Source organism: Lissotriton vulgaris, chromosome 8, assembly GCF_964263255.1.
Source record: "Lissotriton vulgaris chromosome 8, aLisVul1.2, whole genome shotgun sequence".
Lineage (NCBI taxonomy): Eukaryota > Metazoa > Chordata > Amphibia > Caudata > Salamandridae > Lissotriton > Lissotriton vulgaris.
The window spans coordinates 341,452,731-341,474,701 of NC_141696.1; the positions used below are offsets into that span (position 1 = coordinate 341,452,731).

The window sequence follows — 21,971 nt, forward strand, 5'->3', positions numbered from 1 at the left end:
ATTGGATGTCCAGGCACTCTACACCAGCATTAGGCACAAGGACTGTCTAAACGCCATCAAACATTATCTGGGGAAAAGACCGATAAACCTATTTGAACATACAAATATGCTGCTGGAAATGACTGAGTGGTGTCTTACGAATAATACATTCATGTTCGATAGACTACACTACAAACAGATCCAAGGAACAGCCATGGAATTTGCTTCTCCCCCAGCTATGCGAATCTGCATATGGGCTGGTGGGAGGAGCAGGTACTAATGGCACTACACTCAGAAATCATGACTAATAATGTGATTGTATATAAGAGATTCATTGACGACATGTTTATTTTGTGGGAGGGCAATGTGGAGAGTGCGATGAAATTTGCAGAAGAATTGAATGAAAATGTACTGAATTTAAAATTCACCTGCAACACCAGCACAGAAACAATACAGTTCCTAGATGTAGAATTGTTTGTCCAACAAAATAGGATACAAACATGCACCTACCGCAAGCCCACAGCAGGAAACGCGATTCTACACGCCCATAGTTTCCACCCCACACCTCTTAAACAATCGATCCCTTACGCAGAATCTCTAAGGATGACACACAACTGCAGTACCACTGAGGGACTCACTGAAGCTAAACAAAACCTCTTTTCGAGACTCCAAAAGAGGGGGTACACAGACAGGACATGTAGAAATGCAGAAGCTAAATGTAGCACAAAAACTCGACAGGAACTACTGTTCCCGGTGGTGACGGAAGCAACCAGTGACAAGCAAGAAAGACAACCCCCAGGTTAATCACTGGTTTCAACCGATACCACACGAACCTTCGTAAAATCCTAAGGAGGCACTGGCCACTGATCCGTAATGATCCAACCATAGGCGATACAGTGGGCGAAACACCCCTAGTGTCATTCAGCAAAGCAAAATCAATGCGCAGCCAGTTAGTCTGCAATGCCACTGCCCTCAAGAAACAAAATAACTGGTTACAATCCCAGAAAGGGTTTAAAAAATGCAGCAAATGCAAGGCCTGCAACCATGGTATTAATACCACCAATGTCGAGTTACCAATCAGACGACTTCCCTATAAAATCAGGGAACTTTTCTCATGGAAGACTGAGTTTGCTGTGTACGTGCTCACGTGTGAATGTGGTAAAAGGTACGTAGGGTCTACTATCCATCCTGTACATGTAAGAATCCTGCAGCACCTACGGGCGCTCGCCAATAATGATCAGGCGTACCCAGTAGCGAGGGACATCCATGCGACACATGCAGGCAATGCGGCGGGCTTAACGTACTTCGTCATAGACAGCAAACCCAGAAATGTCAGAGGCGGTAACCGTAAACTTGCTTTACGCCGCCTGGAGTCGAGATACATCATTCTCTTAAACTCCAAAATCCATTCAGGCTTGAATGCGGATGAAGCCCTTAGTGTCCACATATGACCCAGCCAGGTTTTTCCCCTTCTCTTTCCCAAGTACCCTATAAAACATCTGTTGTTCACGGTTTATTCACTTAAATTTACCGCACATGTAAATTGGGTCTGTGCACACAACTTTGGTGTAAAACTAATCACCTCACCTCACGCCACTACTTTAATCATTCACCATGCGTCACCACGTATACACAAAGACAAGTCCCATTGGTAGCTTTATATGGGTTCTGCCTATCCTCTGTAAGCAACATAGGACTCGCTCTCATGTGTGTTTAATACTGAGCGGCTCGCGGCTGTGACACTCCATTGTGATGAATCGCCGTGAACCACAGTACACAGCAGGCACTGGCCTCCAATAGGTGCTAACGTGCAAAGAGCTATAAATAAACACTCACCTAGTATATCGCTCCGCACGCTATAGTCCACTGGCACGACTTTGGAACAACAAACCACCGGCATTCTAAGCGGTCTTTCATTTACCCCCCCCACTCGAGCGCCCAATTACAGGCCCACATACTATCAACATTGTAGCGTCAAGCCAATCATGGCTCGCATGACACCCTTCAACCAGGGAGAATCGGACGCACACGTAATGTCCCGGGACCTTTGTAAACAGACAGAACAATGTATCCAAACGTGATAGATGGGTAACGTGTGATGCGATGTAATATGTTAACATAGTCAACACTTATAAATTAAGGTATATTACGAGTACACAATTCATGTTTTTATAATTTACCTGTAAAATGTATGTTTGCGACAACAAGTGAAAAAGGACTGCCATGAATCTCAAATGTGCAAGTCATGAACTTGTCTATGTCAATACATGGGGTGTGACCATAAAACCATAGCAACAGCCAGTTGTAACCAGTTTGTTAATTGAACCCATGACAACATGTATATGTACATATACGCCATAAATTAAAAATGCAGATGTTAGTGAACAAGGCGGGAGCAAGCTGCCGAAACGCGTCTGAGCAGTAACTGAGCATGCAATAAATCGCTTGGATTGAGATTCACGGAGTCAGCGCCTTCTTTGATTGGAAGTTTGGTGTGGTGAATATATATATATATATATATATATATATATATATATATATATATATATACATACACACCTCCAACCGGTCACCGTGCAACAAATGCCTCATGCACGTTATCCAGTACGCAGACAACGAATCAAAATGTCCAAAGCCAGTCTTCAGGTTGTTCTTTTTTATTTTGTTTTTTCAAGCATAAAGTGCAGGGGTGCAAAAAACGCCGAACAGACGCGTTCCGGGCGTGAACGCCCTTGCTCACTGTTAGCAGTAAAATGGACTGGCTCACATTTAAATAGTACAATGCAAATTCAAAAAGGCGCACCCAATGCAGTTCATTGACATAGCAGAAGGACTCTAATCATTAAGCTCAGTACAACATCATATATGGGGGCCATATTTGAATCGTCAAGATAATCTCAAATACAATAGAAACGAACATAGGTTATGTACAAGTACAAATACTGATTAAAATAGTAGTTCAATCAATTCTATTTGTCAATGAAATGGTGCATAAATGATCCATTGTTATTATCTATCCACATTAAAAAGTGCAAATGCATACCGTAAACATTTAATTTCAGTGCAAATTTCACTTTTATAAAATAAAGTGCAAAAGTGCAATGTTATACGCTCTGTGCAAATACGCAATTTAAAAAGTGCTTTCATACTATCTGTGCAAATACGCAATGTTGATAAATATGATCATGATGGATCAGAGGCAAAAAGTATTGCTCTGTAGAAAAGTAATGCACTTGACAAAATTGTTCGTAATCTCATGTGTTTGAACTAAAATTGCTGGGATAAATCCCTGGTGCTTATAGTTTACATGATTGCCTTCTGTACAGGGGCATGTGCGCCCATCATAAAGATTCACGGAATCACCAAATTGATCTGTGTTGTACTTATATTCGCAAATGCATCAGTCCATTGTTCCTAATGAACCAAAAAATAATAATAATAGTGAAGGAGTGAATAAGTGTCTACGACCAGTGATATTAGACAACTTGGGTAGTGAGGAAGTAAATCAAAACTTAACAGAAATGAATCTTTCTACAGTTATCAAACGCTATATTAAAACCTCAGTCTTAAGATGTTAAATCACATCTTAATTTGCTTTAGAGTATGACAAAGTGGCTTGGACATGCGTTGGTCTAGAAAAAACATAGCCGCTACCACCGACCCATGTTTTGTTAAACTACTACAAGATACCTTGATTGCTGGAAATACATGTAAGGTAACTGAATGCCTGCATATAAAGACTATAATATTCCAAACATTCTTATTAATGCCCATGAGTTCAACGATATTGTGGGACAAATTAAAGAAAATTGCTCAGATCCTCCCCCATGTTCAGACCTCCAGGGATTTTACTGTTTAATCGAACAATATACAATGACTCTAACTGCCTCAGTTTTTAGGTCTCGCCTAGACGAAGCAAAAGCAAAGCTTTTGCGTCTAGGGCGAGACAACTTATGCAATCACTTTCAGGGGAATGTAGACAGCAGACTGTCACGAGCTTCTCCTGCCGGAGATTGTAGCTCGTGAGCGCGCACGTCGCCATCCCTGATATTCCCATGCACAGAAAGGCTCCCACACGCATGCGCACATACACACACTGCATACACACACACACACCCCCCCTTAAAGAAAGGCTCACGCACGCATGCGCACATACACACACTGCATACACACACACACACACACGCACCCCCCCCTTAAATAGACACACGCGCAGACAGACACACGCACGCACGCACAGACACACTACAACAGACACACGCGCACACCCCACCCCCACTCACCCCTCCTCCTCCTCAACACACTCGCCTGTTCTGGCGGTGCTCGGCGGCGGTTCTGCCTCTCGGGCGGCGGTTGCGCTTTGCGGGGCTCTCACCACATGAGAGCCCCGCCTTCCCCATGCGCCCGGCCGCTCTTCACCCGGTCCCCCATCTCGGGACCGGGACTCGATCAGGAGCCCTCGGGGCTCCTCGGACAGTGGCTTCGCACTTGCGCCGAGATGGGGGCGGGACTTCCGGTTGGGGCCGCGCTGCGATTGGCCGGCTGCCCAACCGCTTCCGGGTCGTCGCAGGCAGCGCGGCGGCCCGGCGGGAACTTGAAGAAACTCCTGGGCTGCGGTGGTGAATTAAAGGCACACGAGGGTAAGCCTGGAGTGCTGCATATTAAGTGTGTATAGCATACATGCCAACATTTCAGAAGAGCAAAGAGGGAGATTTTTTTTAAAAATATCGGGAGAATGGAGCCTTGAATCGGGTTACTGGCATTTATGGGCTTTGGAAGTGTGCTGCTGCAGGATCGGACATTTAAAACACAATTGCACGTTTTATTTTTTACCTTTCAGAAGCACATGGAGCGCAATGTTAGGCAGAGAGAGGGTGATGAAAGTGTTGTGTTGTGCACTGGCCTGGCAGGTTTCTGGCAGTGCATGCTCCCCCCCCCCAGCCCCCTGTGTGACAGCCCGGGCTGAAACAGCTTTCTGTGCGCACACACACAGCCGCCCCCCCCCCCCTACTTCACAGGTCTTTAAAAGACCATTCCCTCGTTAATGACGCATTGTTGGTTTCCCACCCCTTCGAGAGCCCCTGCATCGCCACTCTTTGCTGGAAGAATTGGCACTTTACACAATACCAAGCCCTGTCAGCTGAAGCCCCGAGGAATCGGGTTTTTGCTTGCAGGAATCGGGAGGCGGGAGACTAGCCTTCCAATCGGTAGTCTCACGCCTGAATCGGGAGGGTTGGCATTTCTGGTATAGGTGTTCCAAGTTTGGTAAAGTAGTGAGCAGGTTTCTAAATTTGGCCTTTGTCAACTATAGTGACTCAGCTTCTGTCAGCAAACCACTTTGTCATGCCTTTAATACATCTACGAGGTGATGCTGCCCGGTGAGCAGCTGTTCGGCGACTACGTGGGCAGCCTGGGCGGGAGCAACAGCACGCAAGTGGTGGTCTACGACGGCGACCATTCGGGCTCCTTCTACGCCCCGCGGGCCTGGTGGATGTTACGGGCCTTCGGGTGTCGGTGCTCAACGGCGGCTTCCGGAACTGGGTGCGGGAGGGCCGCCCCGTGACTGCTGAGGCCAGCCCTGTGACTGCGGAGGCCAGCAGGCCCGAGCCCGCCCAGTTCAAGGCCACGCTGGACGGTCGGCTGGTGAAGAGCTTCGAGGACATGCTGGAGAACCTGCGTACCAAAAGCTTCCAGGTGGTGGACTCCAGGTACGAGGGCCGGTACCGTGGCACCGAGCCGGAGCCCGGGCAAGGTGAGAGTAGGACCAGTGGTCCGTCAGCAGGAAGCACTGCCAGGAAAGGGGGCAGTGACTTACTCACCTAGATTGCATACAAACATCTTCACTGTGATGATTGTCCATCCACACACGCCCAGGGCTGTACAATTAGCCATCCGTGAATAGTCCCCTTCTGACGTGCGGGTATACACGCACTAGCAGGCCGTGGCATGCATTGACATCCACATACACAGACTATTAAACACCGATATATATTCACTTCACTCGGGGGCACCACCACATCACTCGGGGGCGCCACCACATCACTCGGGGACAGCGCCACCATATCACTCGGGGACAGCGCCACATCACTCGGGGACAGCGCCACATCACTCGGGGACAGCGCCACATCACTCGGGGACAGCGCCACATCACTCGGGGACAGCGCCACATCACTCGGGGACAGCGCCACATCACTCGGGGACAGCGCCACATCACTCGGGGACAGCGCCACATCACTCGGGGACAGCGCCACATCACTCGGGGACAGCGCCACATCACTCGGGGACAGCGCCACATCACTCGGGGACAGCGCCACATCACTCGGGGACAGCGCCACATCACTCGGGGACAGCGCCACATCACTCGGGGACAGCGCCACATCACTCGGGGACAGCGCCACATCACTCGGGGACAGCGCCACATCACTCGGGGACAGCGCCACATCACTCGGGGACAGCGCCACATCACTCGGGGACACCGCCAAAACACTCGGGGACACCGCCAAAACACTCGGGGACACCGCCAAAACACTCGGGGACACCGCCAAAACACTCGGGGACACCGCCAAAACACTCGGGGACACCGCCAAAACACTCGGGGACACCGCCACATCACTCGGGGACACCGCCACATCACTCGGGGACACCGCCACATCACTCGGGGACACCGCCACATCACTCGGGGACACCGCCACATCACCCGGGGACACCGCCACATCACTCGGGGACACCGCCACATCACTCGGGGACACCGCCACATCACCCGGGGACACCGCCACATCACTCGGGGACACCGCCACATCACTCGGGGACACCGCCACATCACTCGGGGACACCGCCACATCACTCGGGGACACCGCCACATCACTCGGGGACACCGCCACATCACTCGGGGACAGCGCCACATCACTCGGGGACAGCGCCACATCACTCGGGGACAGCGCCACATCACTCGGGGACAGCGCCACATCACTCGGGGACAGCGCCACATCACTCGGGGACAGCGCCACATCACTCGGGGACAGCGCCACATCACTCGGGGACAGCGCCACATCACTCGGGGACAGCGCCACATCACTCGGGGACAGCGCCACATCACTCGGGGACAGCGCCACATCACTCGGGGACAGCGCCACATCACTCGGGGACAGCGCCACATCACTCGGGGACACCGCCACATCACTCGGGGACACCGCCACATCACTCGGGGACACCGCCACATCACTCGGGGACACCGCCAAAACACTCGGGGACACCGCCAAAACACTCGGGGACACCGCCACATCACTCGGGGACACCGCCACATCACTCGGGGACACCGCCACATCACTCGGGGACACCGCCACATCACTCGGGGACACCGCCACATCACTCGGGGACACCGCCACATCACTCGGGGACACCGCCACATCACCCGGGGACACCGCCACATCACCCGGGGACACCGCCACATCACTCGGGGACACCGCCACATCACTCGGGGACACCGCCACATCACTCGGGGACACCGCCACATCACTCGGGGACACCGCCACATCACTCGGGGACACCGCCACATCACTCAGGGACACCGCCACATCACTCCGGGGCACCACCACATCACTCCGGGGCACCACCACATCACTCTGGAACACCACCACAACACTCTGGAACACCACCACATCACTCTGGAACACCACCGCATCACTCTGGGACACCACCACATCACTCTGGGACACCACCACATCACTCAGGTACACCACCACATCACTCAGGCACACCACCACATCACTCAGGCACACCACCACATCATCCAGGCACACCACCACATCACTCAGGCACACCACCACATCACTCAGGGACATTACCACATCACTCAGGGACATTACCACATCACTCAGGGACATTACCACATCACTCAGGGGCACCACCACATCACTCAGGGGCACCACCACATCACTCAGGGGAACCACCACATCACTCAGGGGAACCACCACATCACTCAGGGGCACCACCACATCACTCAGGGACATTACCACATCACTCAGGGACACAACCACATCACTCAGGGACACTACCACATCACTCAGGGACACTACCACATCACTCAGGGACACTACCACATCACTCAGGGACACTACCACATCACTCAGGGACACTACCACATCACTCAGGGACACTACCACATCACTCAGGGACACTACCACATCACTCAGGGACATTACCACATCACTCAGGGACATTACCACATCACTCAGGGGCACCACCACATCACTCAGGGGCACCACCACATCACGCTGGGACACCACCACATCACGCTGGGACACCACCAACACATCACTCTGGGGCACCACCAACACATCACTCTGGGGCACCACCAACACATCACTCTGGGGCACCACCAACACATCACTCTGGGGCACCACCAACACATCACTCTGGGGCACCTCCAACACATCACTCTGGGACACCTCCAACACATCACTCTGGGACACCTCCAACACATCACTCTGGGACACCTCCAACACAACACTCTGGGACACCTCCAACACAACACTCTGGGACACCTCCAACACATCACTCTGGGACACCTCCAACACATCACTCTGGGACACCTCCAACACATCACTCTGGGACACCACCAACACATCACTCTGGGACACCACCAACACATCACTCTGGGACACCACCACATCACTCTGGGACACCACTCAGGTGCACCACCACTGCACTCTGGGACACCACCACAGCACTCGGGGACACCACCACATCATTAGCCAGGCACACACCACCAGCTGTCAGTGCACTCGCAACCACTGCATCACTCAGCGCAACCACTGCATCACTCAGCACCACCACAGCATCACTGGTTCAAATATTTTCTCTCAATGTTTCAAGCTTTATTACAAATGTCACAAAAAGATGTTAATATTTCACTTCTGTTCTTGGATTTTCGTCACAATAAAATACACTAAACATAATGTTCACAAAAGTTATTTACAAAAGTTTAAGCTATTGCCATTATAAATTAGAATCACTTTTAAGTATTAATTATTCAAAAGAAATAAAAGCCATTTTTTTTTGTAATATCAACACATGTAAGTCACGTAAATACAAAACATGTTGCATTACCAATGCTATAGGTGTCACATTTGTGAAAGTTATAACTATTGGCATTGTAAATGACAAAGCTATTAATTACGTTATTTTAAAAAAAAACACAAATAAAAAATTTGTCATTTACCATACCAATAGCTCCAACTTTCCTAATGCGAGACCTATTGCATTGCAAATGCTTGTTTCTCATAGTCACCACCCTTCTTAGAAGTTCTCACGGCATCTATCACAAAGTATTTGAGATGGGACAAATTTCTATTGTGATGCTGATCAAAGTGCCGAGCCACCGGGTAACTCTGGTCGCAGTTCACTATGGCCCTGAGATGTTGAAGGATGCGTTGGTGCACCGGAAGTTTGGTGCTCCCAACGTATCTCAAATTGCAAGTACAAGTTAATACATATACCGCTAGTTCTGTTCTGCAGGTATAGTGGGCCTTAATAGTGATGGGTTTAGAGTCAAAGGGGGCCAGGTAAGATCTGGTGTTAATGCCAAAATTGCAGGCACGACATGAAATGCACCGGAAGAAACCCTTACGGGGTGACAACCAGTCATCATTTTTTGGTGTCTCCGGAGAGCTAGAGACCAATTCATTGCGCATGCTAAATGCCCTTCTGTAGGTCACTGTGGGCTTGCTTGGTAAAATGTCTTTCAATACAGGGTCAGTTAGGATAACGGGCCACTGACTTCTCACCAAACTGGAAATTTGGCGCGCTTGGCGGCTATATCCTGTGATTAGTCTGATGTCATTGCTACTTTCTTTCAGATTGGTCATATGGGAATCAAAGGTGGGGTCTTCCAACAGACTGTGCCGATCTAAGTTGTTAGCTCTGATTATTGCTTAATTTAAGGCACTAGTCTTATAGCCTCTGGCTTCTAACCGTTTCTTAGCTTCATTTTGGTGATGGTCCCGCAGTTCCACCGTACTGCAAGTCCTACGAATTCTAAGGAATTCCCCATAAGGGATTGCCCTGATGGTATGTTGTGGGTGGAAACTTCTTGCGTGCAGGATAGTGTTGCCTGCCGTGCTCTTTCTAAAAAGGCTCGTGGTAAGTGTGTCATTCACTACTTCTACCAACACATCCAAGAAGCTAATCTTATTCCTACTGATTTCAGCAGTGAATACCAGGTTAGAGTCATTTGCATTGATGGTTTCCACAAAATGCTGTGCCTCCTCCATGTTCCCTCTCCAAATGATAAATACATCATCAATGTATCTCATGTATTTCACAATATTATTATTCCAAGCATCTGAGTGCTCTACCCTGAGGACATGTTCCTCCCACCAGCCCACGTGGAGCCCCGCGTAACTGGGGGAGAAACATGCCCCCATGGCCACACCCCTCAGCTGCTTGTAGACCTTGTTGTCGAACAAAAAAACATTATTGTTAAGACAACGTTCCACCATAGTTATTAACATGGAATTGTGCTTGTATAGTTCCACCGGTCTTTTGTCCAAATAGAACTTTACAGTCTTTAGGCCATCTGAATGTGAAATACTAGTATAGAGACTAGCAATGTCCATAGTAATGAGTAAATAATCTGCTGACCATACACAGTGGTTTATGTTCCTCAGGAATTCTGTTGTGTCTTTAATGTAAGCAGGGAGAGTGGTGACGAAATCTTGCAAATGGTGGTCTATGTATTTGGTGGTGTTCTCAAACAGACTGTTGACGGCTGAGACTATAGGTCTGCCTGGAACAGGAGTCACTCCTTTATGAACCTTGGGGATGAAATATATATTGGGCAACACAGGATGGTCCTTATGGAGAAATGTCATCTCATCCCTAAACAGAAGACCTTCTCGCTTCCACCCATTTAGTTCTTTTTGATACGCTTGTTGGATGGATTTTGCAGTCTTAAAGTCTATCTGGGCATAACAGACAGTGTCATTTAAATGTCTATAAGCTTCTTCCATGTATTGTTTCTTATCCCAAAGTACAACATTACCACCCTTGTCAGACTGTTTGACGATTACTGCTTGATTGGTTTTTAGCTTTTTCATCAAATCATTATAGGGTCTCATATTGATGTTTGTGGAACCTTGTTGTTTTCTGACTCGGGTGTGTAATTTCTTTAAGCCGTTGGTTAAAAGCTCTGCATACGTGTCTATGGAGTCTTTTGGCATTGATGGGATAAAAGTTGATGGTAATTTGAAAGAGCTGGCCACAGATTGCCCTATATCAATGTCTTCATCTTGGGCAATATCTTGAGTGCTAGTAGCGGGTGTGTCATCATTGCGTAATGAGTGCATCGTTTTCATCAGAAGCACATCCTTAGCCTGCAACCCACTCCTTTTTGCGGTAGAGGCCATAGTTGCAGGTTTTTTCGTTGTTGCTGGGCCCCCTTTGATGGCATAATACTTGCGCAATTTTAATTTTCTGATAAATTTGAACACATCCACTCTGGTATTGCCATAGTTAAAATTACTCTCCGGGCAGTAAGAAAGTCCCAAAGCCAGCAGTTGTTTTTCAGCCTGGTCGAGTTCAACGTTGGTAAGGTTGATGATAGTGTTGTCATTTATTGTTTTTTGTTCCCCCAATTCTTCTTTTTCTGTTGTCGCCCTCTTCCTCTTGGCGCATTTCCTGCGTTCCCTCCGCCTTGCATTTCTGCGTTGTTTGTTTGCGCGTTTCTGGAGCGTAGAGTACTTTTCCGTTGCAATCTCATGAATTCCAGTTCTTCTCTCAAAGTCAGTTGGCCCATATCCCCTTCCTCTGCACCTGGGGCTCCACCATCAGACTCTTCACTGCTTGGGACCAAACTCTCATTGGAGCTTGAGGCGATAGAATCGCATAATCCCGCTGATGTGGATTGGGCTTGTGGCGGGGCTGGTGCTTGTTTGGGCATATTTTTCCCAGGTACCCGTTGCTTCCGTAGGTGGTCATATTTCCGTGCGAACGTGTATATTTGCCCCAATTTATAGTCTTGTTCGTCCCGGGCAAATTTATACACTTTTCTGGTTTTAATCGTACCCTCATGCTTGCTTAGACAATCTTTGATATCTTTGCGTGTTTGCTCAATTAATGCGTTGTCTTTTGAAAATTGCTCTTTGGTAAGTTCCTCATTTATGCGAGCTATTTCTATGAGGTCTTTTTTTGCATACTGACTAAAAGGCATAGCAATCTCATGGAAGCTTCCAAGTTGCTCTCGGCCCAGTCTTTAAGAAGCAGAGGGTTCGGGTTTTCAAAACTAGGCACTAGCATAATTCTTAGGCCTCGTGGGACCCTGCCCACCTCGTGGTATTTTTCCAGCGAACGGATTTCCCACCACTTAGTTAATTCGCTCCTCATGTGCTTTTCCAGCTCTTTAGGTCATTTCTTAAGATCACTGTCCTTATCCGCAGTGATATTTTTATTTTTACTCGCATCGCCACTTTGTATATATACATACACACATATATATATATATATATATATATATATATATATATATATATATATCCAATCCGATAATACATATCTAAACAAATATATATACCTATACTACAGGATATGGCATACAGTCACAGATAGAACTACAGTGAAGATAAAGTCAACTGCAACTCATACTAAGATTTGCAAATATATAACAAATATATAACACGTACCCTGTTTGTACATGGTAAAGCTATACCTAAATACGCACCACATGGATACATTACACCTGTGTGTACGACATTTACCCCGAGTGACCTAGGCATTAAGATAATGCCAACTGCTCAAAAGTATCCTGAGAGGATGCTATGATCTCCAGCCTAAAAGAAAACACAGAAATTGAAATCCTGTCAAGAAAAAAAAGACAACCACATCTGTCCCGATAGGCCAAAATGAAGTACAACCCATGAAATCTAAAAAAGAGAAATCGTGTTGGAATATTATATATGTATATATAATAGAATCTATTGTGATCAAGTTGAGCTTTTAAGTAAATCGATTGTAGACTGACTAAATGCGGCATCTACAATCATTAGCCCAAGCAGTATGGGTTACAGCTCAGATTCAGAACTAGGCTCACCATCTATTAGAAACGCTCCCCTTTGCAACAATCAGACAATCCCTAATTCTATTTTTTGTTCTTCGGGCATTTTTAGCATCCTTTCTTGGAATATTGAAAGAATTAAGGGTAAATTGGATGACTTGCCCTGGAGGCATTTCATTGATCAATTTCATCTATGCTTCTTCCAAGAAACTTGGGCCTTCGAACCACCTCATAGATTAGGAGCTATGACTACCATGTACCTGCTTAAAGCGCTGGAAAGAGCCGCCCACCAGGTGGCCTTCTTATCTGGGCTAAATCTAACATTAAGGCAAAAATTCGCCCCTTCCGTCAATTTCATTTGACCTTATGGGCATTTGGGTTATAAGCTCTGACACTCAAACTTACTACCTATATGGGGGGAGGGGGGGACCCACCACAGTGATACGGACTCTTGCCCAGTATAGAGCTCCGAGTCCCACAATACTGCAATTTTTGTGGGCGACCTTAATACCACATATGAGCCTTGCGCTGAGGTTGACCAATCACTGTTAGGTGCGGAGGACAAGGAGGGTGAGATTCCAGCGCTTAATACCACCCGAGTAAAGTGCTTGAATGGAGCCACATACCAAATCTGACATATGTTTTGAGGGCATGTAATGGCCTCTCACCTTCAGATTACAACGGAGTGCATACCTCCAATCGCCCAGGTCGTTCCAGTAGGATCGATTATATCTTAATTCCTATAAAGCTTTGGGGGTTTCTGGCCGATTTTAAGATAACTAGGGATGATAGTGATTACAATGCCCTTCATTGTATGGTGAATGGCTTTTTTCACTCATCAGAAGTGCCCATATCACTTGCTGCATCTAACTTAATCCCAGATAAAGATAGGCGTAGGATCAAACGGGGTCATGTTGCTCACAATCAGAACACCAGAGATTGTATGAATAGGGCCCTTATGGAGCCAACATTAGAGCTGGACGGGTTAAGTCAATATTTTTTTCTAAGAACCCTTCTTAGACACCTAGGGTAACTAAGATGAATGAAGGCCTATTTAATATTCTAAGCAAGTGCTTCACAAGAACCTTAAGGTCTAATAGGGCCCAGTGTACCTGTTACAATAAACATGTAATGATAGAAAGAATTAACTTCGCCAGGCGCTTGAATCAGGAGATCTATTCCTGATTAGATCTAAAAGAAAAAAAGAGTATAAAATGGCCCAAGTCAAAGCACTTTGGGATTAGAATGAAAAACATCAGGAAGATATGTATGAAGCAGCTACAGCGAAAGACACTAAATCCTTCTGGAAGTTGGTAGCAAACGGCAACGAGTGCCCAGTCTTTTTTTTGTCATCAACTAACATTTCCTCGGAGATTTGCCATAACCACTTTACAGACTTATCTAGTCCACAACAAGGCAAGCAAGGAACCAACAAGGAAAGCAACAAGCAAAGCAACCGGACAAGATGGGGTTTCAGGTGATCTATTTCTGGCTGATGTACAAGTTACTTACCTTCTGCAACAATGTATCTGGTAGAGAGATTCTAGCCGCAGATTCCTTAACGTAGAATTACCCCAGGAGTGAGACTGGATGCGGAAAACTCTGTTTTGCCACAGCAACCCTGAGAGCCGGGGGAACAGCATCACGCGACTCGGCCCAGGAGTCGTCTGTGTACGTGACGTCAGCAAGGTCACATAAAACCCACCCCGGCGCGCCTACGTCAGTTTTTCCACACCACACCGCGGAGTCATCAGACAAACTGCTGGAGCATGAGAACAGTGTACAAAAGAGCAGAAAAAGGAATGGTGACTAACACCACCATAAAGAGCAGTGACAACACTGCAGCACCCAAAGGCAGGGAAAGAAGAAAGAACAGAGCACAACCTTGAGCAGCCACCCTGCCAGCATGGAGAGAGTTCCCATCCTCACCCCACCCTCCTGAGGCAAGGAACATATACAAAATGGCATGCCAACATGTAGCAGGAGTATACCCTAACCAAGAACAACGAAAGGGAACCAGTTCGAAGACAAACAGGGAACAACAAAACTCCAAGGCAATCCCAGCACAGAGTGTGACAGCCCCCCAAGGAACAAGGGTAAGGCACGGCCAGATGACCCCAACCCAGAGGTTAGCAGAGGGACCAGGACCCCTAGTAAAAAGAGGGAGGGAGGGGAGGGACGAGAGTAAAGGCAAGCCTCAACCCCGGAGCAACCAAAGGAGAGGGGCACAGGAGTATCCATAGAGCCAACCTCAAAAAGTGCCAAAGAGGAGGAAAGGAACAAGAACACGACAAATGATCCTGTAAAAAAAACAAAAGAATGCACTCACAGAAGACCTAGCCACCAACCGGGAAGCGAGTGCAGAAGCCAAAGGTCCTCGCAGAACGGGGAGGAAGGGCGGGGCGTGAAGGAATCTGTGGCTAGAATACTCTCTACCAGATACATTGTTACCGAAGGTAAGTAACTCGTACATCTGATAGAGACTACTAGCCAGATTCCTTAAAGTAGAATAGATACCCTAGCCATATCCACGGGGAAGGAGGGTCTGTGAAGGGTCCTCATCATCCTGGACAGAACAGGGGGTCCCACAGGGGACCAGTCCAACGGACAGGGCGAGGATCCCCAACAAGCTGAACACCACCCACCCCCAGAGTGGTGAGGAAAGAAGAAAGGAGAAAGAAGGCCTGTTCACCCTTAGCAGAGGAAACCAGGGCAAGGCCAGGGGAGGCCGAAGCACCACACGTCCCATCAAGGCAACAGAACCTCCAGCCAACAAGGCAAGGAGAAGGAAGAAGAAAAAACTAGAGGGCCCAAGGAGACAAGGGAAAGAAGACAAGTCCACCACAGTCGGAAGTCAAGAGACCAGACAGAGCGGTGCCAGCAACAATAAGCAGCCGGAAGCAGAAGAACAGCCCAGGTACGCCGGAAGGCCGGGCAGGTTACTCCTGAAGGAGGAAAGAACAACAACAAACTATCACAGCCTCCAGGACAGGAGCATGAAAGCATGAAAGCAAGGGAATGCCCGGACACACCACCACTGCCAAATCAGCAAGGGAATGGCATGAGCAACATACATAAACACCATGAAAAGCAGAGGCCCAAAGGCAACCACAACCCCCTAGCACAGCGCAAGCTATATAACAGCTATCACTACCCCACATAGGGTACGTTAAATCCCAAGACATGGAAACCCTCTTTGGAAGAAACTTCCACAGCAGAGGCCAACCAAAAGATTCACAGGGAAAAAACATCCCCCGCAGAAGACTTGTCAAGAGAACAGAAGGCATAAACTCAGGGCCAATCTGTGCAAATAATTCAAGCAAAAAACAAGCAGTCAACAAGGGCCGTCCAGCAGCCAACTAAGCCGCAGTCTCCGCAAGGAGGACTCGAGTGGCCATAAAACGCACAGAACAACAAGGGCGACTAGCCCAAAAGGAGGTGCAAGAACCAGATCAACCCACCAGTCACTGAGGGGGAGGAGGAGGAGGAGGAGGACGAAGCCCCACTAAGAACCTCTGGATGGGCGAGTCTGCCGGGGCATGGAATAACAGAGTGCCATCAAAGGGAAGATCAACCAGCCGTTCCCTAACATTTTCCAGGAACACACTGTCCAGAAACTAAGCATGGCGGCGAAGGGCAACCGAAGAGGCCATGGCATGACCCAGCATAAACCCGGCTACTCCCGGCCATCCAACGCATGGTGCTGCAAGTCAACCTGATCAGTCTGTTGTGAAGCAGCGGACCCCAAGGACTCGGCCGAGTCCCACAAACAAGAGGTGCCCCTAGCCAACACTCATAAGGTGTTAAGGGCCCACAGAGCAGCACTGGTCGAGGCGAACATGTTGTGTGCCCAAGAGTCCAGCCAGCAGGCCTCCCGGGACGGTGGAGTCAACAGCGGCAGCAGAGAGGGAAAGGCAGTCCGCAAAAGTGGACTAGAGGTAGAGGGGTGGAGGGAAAGACATGCTGAGTCATGCGGTGCTGGAAGGTGCCGGCACTAGAGCACCAGATCCCTTGTGGCAGGACGCCCCCAAGTCCACATCAGGGAAGAAAGGAGCGTACCCTCAAAGGGAAGCAATAGCTCCCTCCCACCAGAGCCCTGGTGTAGAACCTCCAGAAGCTGATCTGCAGGGAAATGAGCAACCGGATCACCCATGCGCAAACTACCCACAGCCGTGGAAATAGTGCAAGTGAAGGCCGCACCCGCCTCCGTAGAGGCCCCCGGTTGGGAAAGCAGCTCCTCTGTGGGTGACAGCTGCAAACTAAGACAGCCATCTCCGAAGCCAAGCGGGGCGGGCAAAGGCCAGACCTGAAAAATAGAAGGAGGGACCGAGGAGTGGGGAACCTGTTGTTCCTCCGACAAAAACCGTGGCCTCAGGAATGGCGAGGAGCCGCCTTTTGATGACGCCAGGGAAAAAGCCACCACACGGCAGCCCGTCTCCAGTGAGGATGACACCAGCAGGCACCCACCCTCAGGAGAAGAGGGAGCGTCCTTAGACAAGTCCGCGACTCGACGTCCATCCGGTGCCGTAGAGTCCGCAGCCGTGAGATAGGATGTCATCACCGTTCGGTACCAAAGGAGACGCTGGACAGGCCTCTCCCATGTCACACAGCGCCAGGGACCAGAGCCGAAGGGGCCAGCGCCAGCTCGATCTCCAATGAGGCAGCCATCTGCGTGGAGAGACAAGAGGAACCTGGGGCGTGACTAGGAGCCCTCCGCCAGCCTCGACCCAGAATAGGATGCAGGGGGTACGCCGACCCATGTGGCGCCGCCAAGGTCGATTCGACCTCCGATGAGGCAGCCGCCTGCGTGTAGGGATGAGAGGGGCCCGGAGGGGGACGAGTAGTCCCCTTTCAGCCTCAACCCATAATGGGACGAGGGGGGTCCGCAGACCGGGCCAGCAGCTGCCAGTGCCGGAGTGGCGCCACCTCAGCCGTAGACAAGGTCGCCTCCTGTCCACAGGGCAGAGAGTTTACTGATGCTCCACATTTTTATGAGCATCCTACCAATGGTACATTTTACCACTGGTTTATCAAGGATTTAGGACAGGGTGAGTCTTTTAGGGGACTCATACCTTCCATCTCCTTTGGTCCTGAAGAATACTGGAGATTTTTCCCAGATGGTTGAAACATGTTGACCAATGCACTACGAACACATAATTGAGATACGTAGGTCGTAACTCCCCTTCCAGTATCTCACTCTTTATTATTTTAATATTGTCCAGTTGCTTTTTCATTAAAATTTATTCACAAAGCCAAAACCAGGACAATTTTTAACACTGTATTTTCTTTTGCACTTACACCTCACAACCTGCTCCACTGCATTTCAGGTGTCGAAGCACACCCTGGTGACGCTAGGCCACCAGGGTGGACCCCGATGATGAAGCATGTCACCACTAGGTGGTGAGTGAGGGTTTTTTTACAAGGAATATTCATTCCACGTTTGGAAAACCTTCAACCTACTCATCGGGGGATACTCCTTCATTTGTTTTTCAATATTCGTGATCAGGAGTATTTCTCGTCCATCGTTTATGGACATTATCCCTTACTCTCCATTTTGTTTTTTCGGGTAGTATATATAGAGCCAGTTTCTTACAGTAAGTAGAAGGTATTTCTAGGTCCCGAAAATCACAAAAAAGCACGGGAGTGCAGAACATGGTGATATTAAGTCTTACATGTGGCATTCAGGATATGCATAATGCCATCAGGCCCATAATTTTCCCCAGAACCCAATGTTCACTCTTCTGGTATAGACGAGTTTGCCCAGTTAGTGCCTCAACCCTATTACGGGGAAGGCCTTGGCTTTCACTGTGTTCAGTGTTGCCATTAGGAACATATTTTCCATCTCTAGATGTGGGGATTATTTTTTTCAGTCCAGCTTGTAAAGAGTCTGTATTAAACTTATGTTGTTCCGCTGCTGACTGAACAATTTTGCCTTAACTAGCTAATCACCCAAATATGGATAAACATATTACTTTTTTGAAAAGATGTACTGACACTACTGCAAGACACTTTGTGAAAACACTTGGAGCAGGCTTTATCCTAAAGGGTAGAACTATGAACTGATAATGTTCCTTGCCCACGACAAAGTTCACAAATTGGGCCTGGCCTTAATCGAGAAGGTTAGTATCCGAGTTCTATTGTTAGCCCTCCAATCTCCTTTTCGTAACAGTGTAATTTCCGAAGGTAGTGTCATTTTGAATTTGTGTCTTTATAAATCTGTTCAATGCCCTTAGGTTGTCATCCTCCTCCTTTATCCTTCCCCTATCCAAACAGCATGATGAAAGGCAGTATGGTGTCCATCTTTGTCATCGGCCTTTAGTAAGGCCCAAGCTGTGTGGGGTCAATGGTTTTTGCAAGTGGACAAAATAGTGGTAAGAGCTCTCCATTATGGTGAAAGAAGGCAGGAGCATGATGACCTTTCGCCTTCCAATAGACTTCTTAGGTCCTGCGGAAACTCCAGTGACTCACTATATTTTTAGCAGCTTGTGCATGATCTTGCAATAAAATGGAACCATGCCCAAGCTTCATCCACTAGTCAATCCGGTTCCTGGACCTTGGAGGTGCATGGAGCAGGCATTTAAAGAATTTGCATGAGGTACACACCAATTCTTTAACCTAAATATGTACATCTTTCTGTGAATTAATCAAACGGTGAAGTACCAAGAACTTTAAGACTTTTCACTACCTGTACAAATAAGTGCCCTATGGGAGCAGATTACCTGTAAAAGGAATTTCACTTATGCTGGCAATATATTTAGACGAAGCAAACACTGTAGGTGCTCAAGTCTATTTCAGGTTGGATTATATTTTTTTTCTTTAAAGTACTTAAAGTGTGTATAAATCCAGAGAGAATACCCTTTCAGGTTTAGAGTGCAGCTATGCAAAACAGGAAGCAAGGAACACTTAGTTCCCAAGTTCCCAAGTGTAGGCAGTGAGCAGCTCCGTTATATGAGCACCCTAGAACACCAGTGGCAGTCTGAGTCTGAATCTGCTCACCTGAAATGTTTCTTTCTAGCCAAGTTTTTAGGTCTCGCCTAAATAGTGCTTGCGCTGCTCTTCGAGACATGCTGTATCTAGGATATGGACTTGAAAAAACACCCATCTTTTTTATTGGTTCCTGTCCTTTAGAAATGCTGGCTTTTCATTGGTGAATACACTTAGTAGTCCCTTCTTTTGGAATTTTGTATCCTCCTATGAGGACTGCCCCTTTTAAATGAGTTCTGACGCGGTCCGTTTTTTTTACAGTTTGTGATCACTCTTGTGTTAATTACTTTTATGTCCTAGATGGCGTTGCATGCACGCACACTACAAAATAAAGACGAAAAAAATGTCTGGGGCGGGGGGGGTCAAAGAATGCTACAATCCTACTGTGTAAACATCAGAAAAGGTGTTGTGAGATGGACAAAAGTAAGACTAATATGTGGAAGTATGTGTCATACTGCACTTAAATTCATAAGTTTGGAAAAAAGTGCCCATCAGCTCCCGCCCGGAACCGCCCTATACATAATTTGGGCTCTCCTTACCCAGAAGAAAGTACAGTCTGTCTATGAGTGCGACATTGACAGACAAACAACTTCAAGAAAATTAAGAGTTGTACATAGGGTTGGACCGGAAAATGTTGTATATCCGGGTAGCTGAATTACAGTGCCAAAAATAAATTTTGTGATGAAAAAGTGCAGATAATAAAATTAGGTAGTAGTTGAGTGGATAAGAGAACTATTTTATTAGGTTCCCTCAATACTCCCAATATTAAAATATAGGAAAACAAGCAGATTTGACGTAATATCTGCAAGTCAGTAGTAGACATAGGATATGGACTTGAAAAAACACCCATCTTTTTTATTGGTTCCTGTCCTTTAGAACTGCTGGCTTTTCATTGGTGAATACACTTAGTAGTCCCTTCTTTTGGAATTTTGTATCCTTTTATGAGGACTGCCCCTTTTAAATGAGTTCTGACGCGGTCCGTTTTATTTACAGTTTGTGATCACTCTTGTGTTAATTACTTGTATGTCCTAGCTGGTGTTGCATGCACGCACACTACCACTTCAGCAACCCCCCTCCCCCGGGTTCCAACTAAACCATGACGTTGCACAGTAGCTAAAAATTGTTACAAGCGCTTCAGTTTCCAAACGTAATGTATTTAATTTTGTCTTAGCTCCTGTCTTTGGCGCTGCTTCCAGCTTATAGTGTCTATTTACCAGTCTCTACTTGTTTGCTTAACTGATCAGTGGGAGGTTCTCATTTTCTTCCTCTGCACTGTTCTACACTGTGCTTTCTGCCCAAGTGTTTTTCTTAACTCACGAGCATCACTTTTTAAACATTATGGGGCCTTTGCGGAAGGTGGGGAGGGGAGGGATAGCATATCGCTTGTCTCTGTTTTTTTGGCCGACATCATTCACTGAGAAAGAGAAAGAGCCATGTTTCTCTTCACACAGACTGCAGCACAGAGCGCCATCTTGAGGGGGTCAGCTCTCTAGTTGCTCTGCCAATTGTCTCCTCACTCTCCCATATAAGAGAACCTATGACATGGAGCAGAAAGTAAGGGCTGCAGGATGATTGATTTGTATATTGTTTTACATACTGTATTGTGTGATTTAAAAAAAATAACTTATTATTGCGCTGTGTGAATCAGATATTTTTTGCCTAACTGATCTGTAGGGGGGGGGGGTCTAGTTTTCTTCGCACTCCACTGCACTTCTCATACTGCTGCATAGAGTTGCAATCTTGGAGGGTTGAGGGGGGGCACCAGAAATACAGGTACTTTCCAACGTGCTCGAAATGCACACTGCACCAGTTATGTGTACAGACGAAAAGTTTTACTGAAAATAGGTGCATCTACAGGTAGACCACACAGTCTATAACTCATGGCATTTCAACTGCAAGCCTTGTATGTCGATCATGCTGCATCTCTACCCATCCTGATCTGACCCTCCCATGGCATGAT

At 47.6% G+C, this 21,971-nt stretch overlaps 2 protein-coding genes across 2 annotated transcripts in view; both read right to left on the reverse strand.

Moving 5' to 3' along the window:
• The window catches only part of KDM6A (lysine demethylase 6A), a 789,178-nt gene that overhangs the window by 635,771 nt on the left and 131,436 nt on the right, over positions 1–21,971 (reverse strand). The gene's annotated exons all lie outside the window — the stretch shown is intronic.
• On the reverse strand, positions 2,651–12,437 carry LOC147697025 (uncharacterized). Its single transcript, XM_086934104.1, has 2 exons — positions 9,269–12,437; positions 2,651–3,885 (listed from the first exon to the last, which is right to left on the reverse strand). The coding sequence occupies exon 1, from the start codon at positions 11,382–11,384 to the stop codon at positions 9,912–9,914; it is 1,473 nt and encodes a 490-aa protein (XP_086790230.1). The 5' UTR covers positions 11,385–12,437; the 3' UTR covers positions 2,651–3,885; positions 9,269–9,911.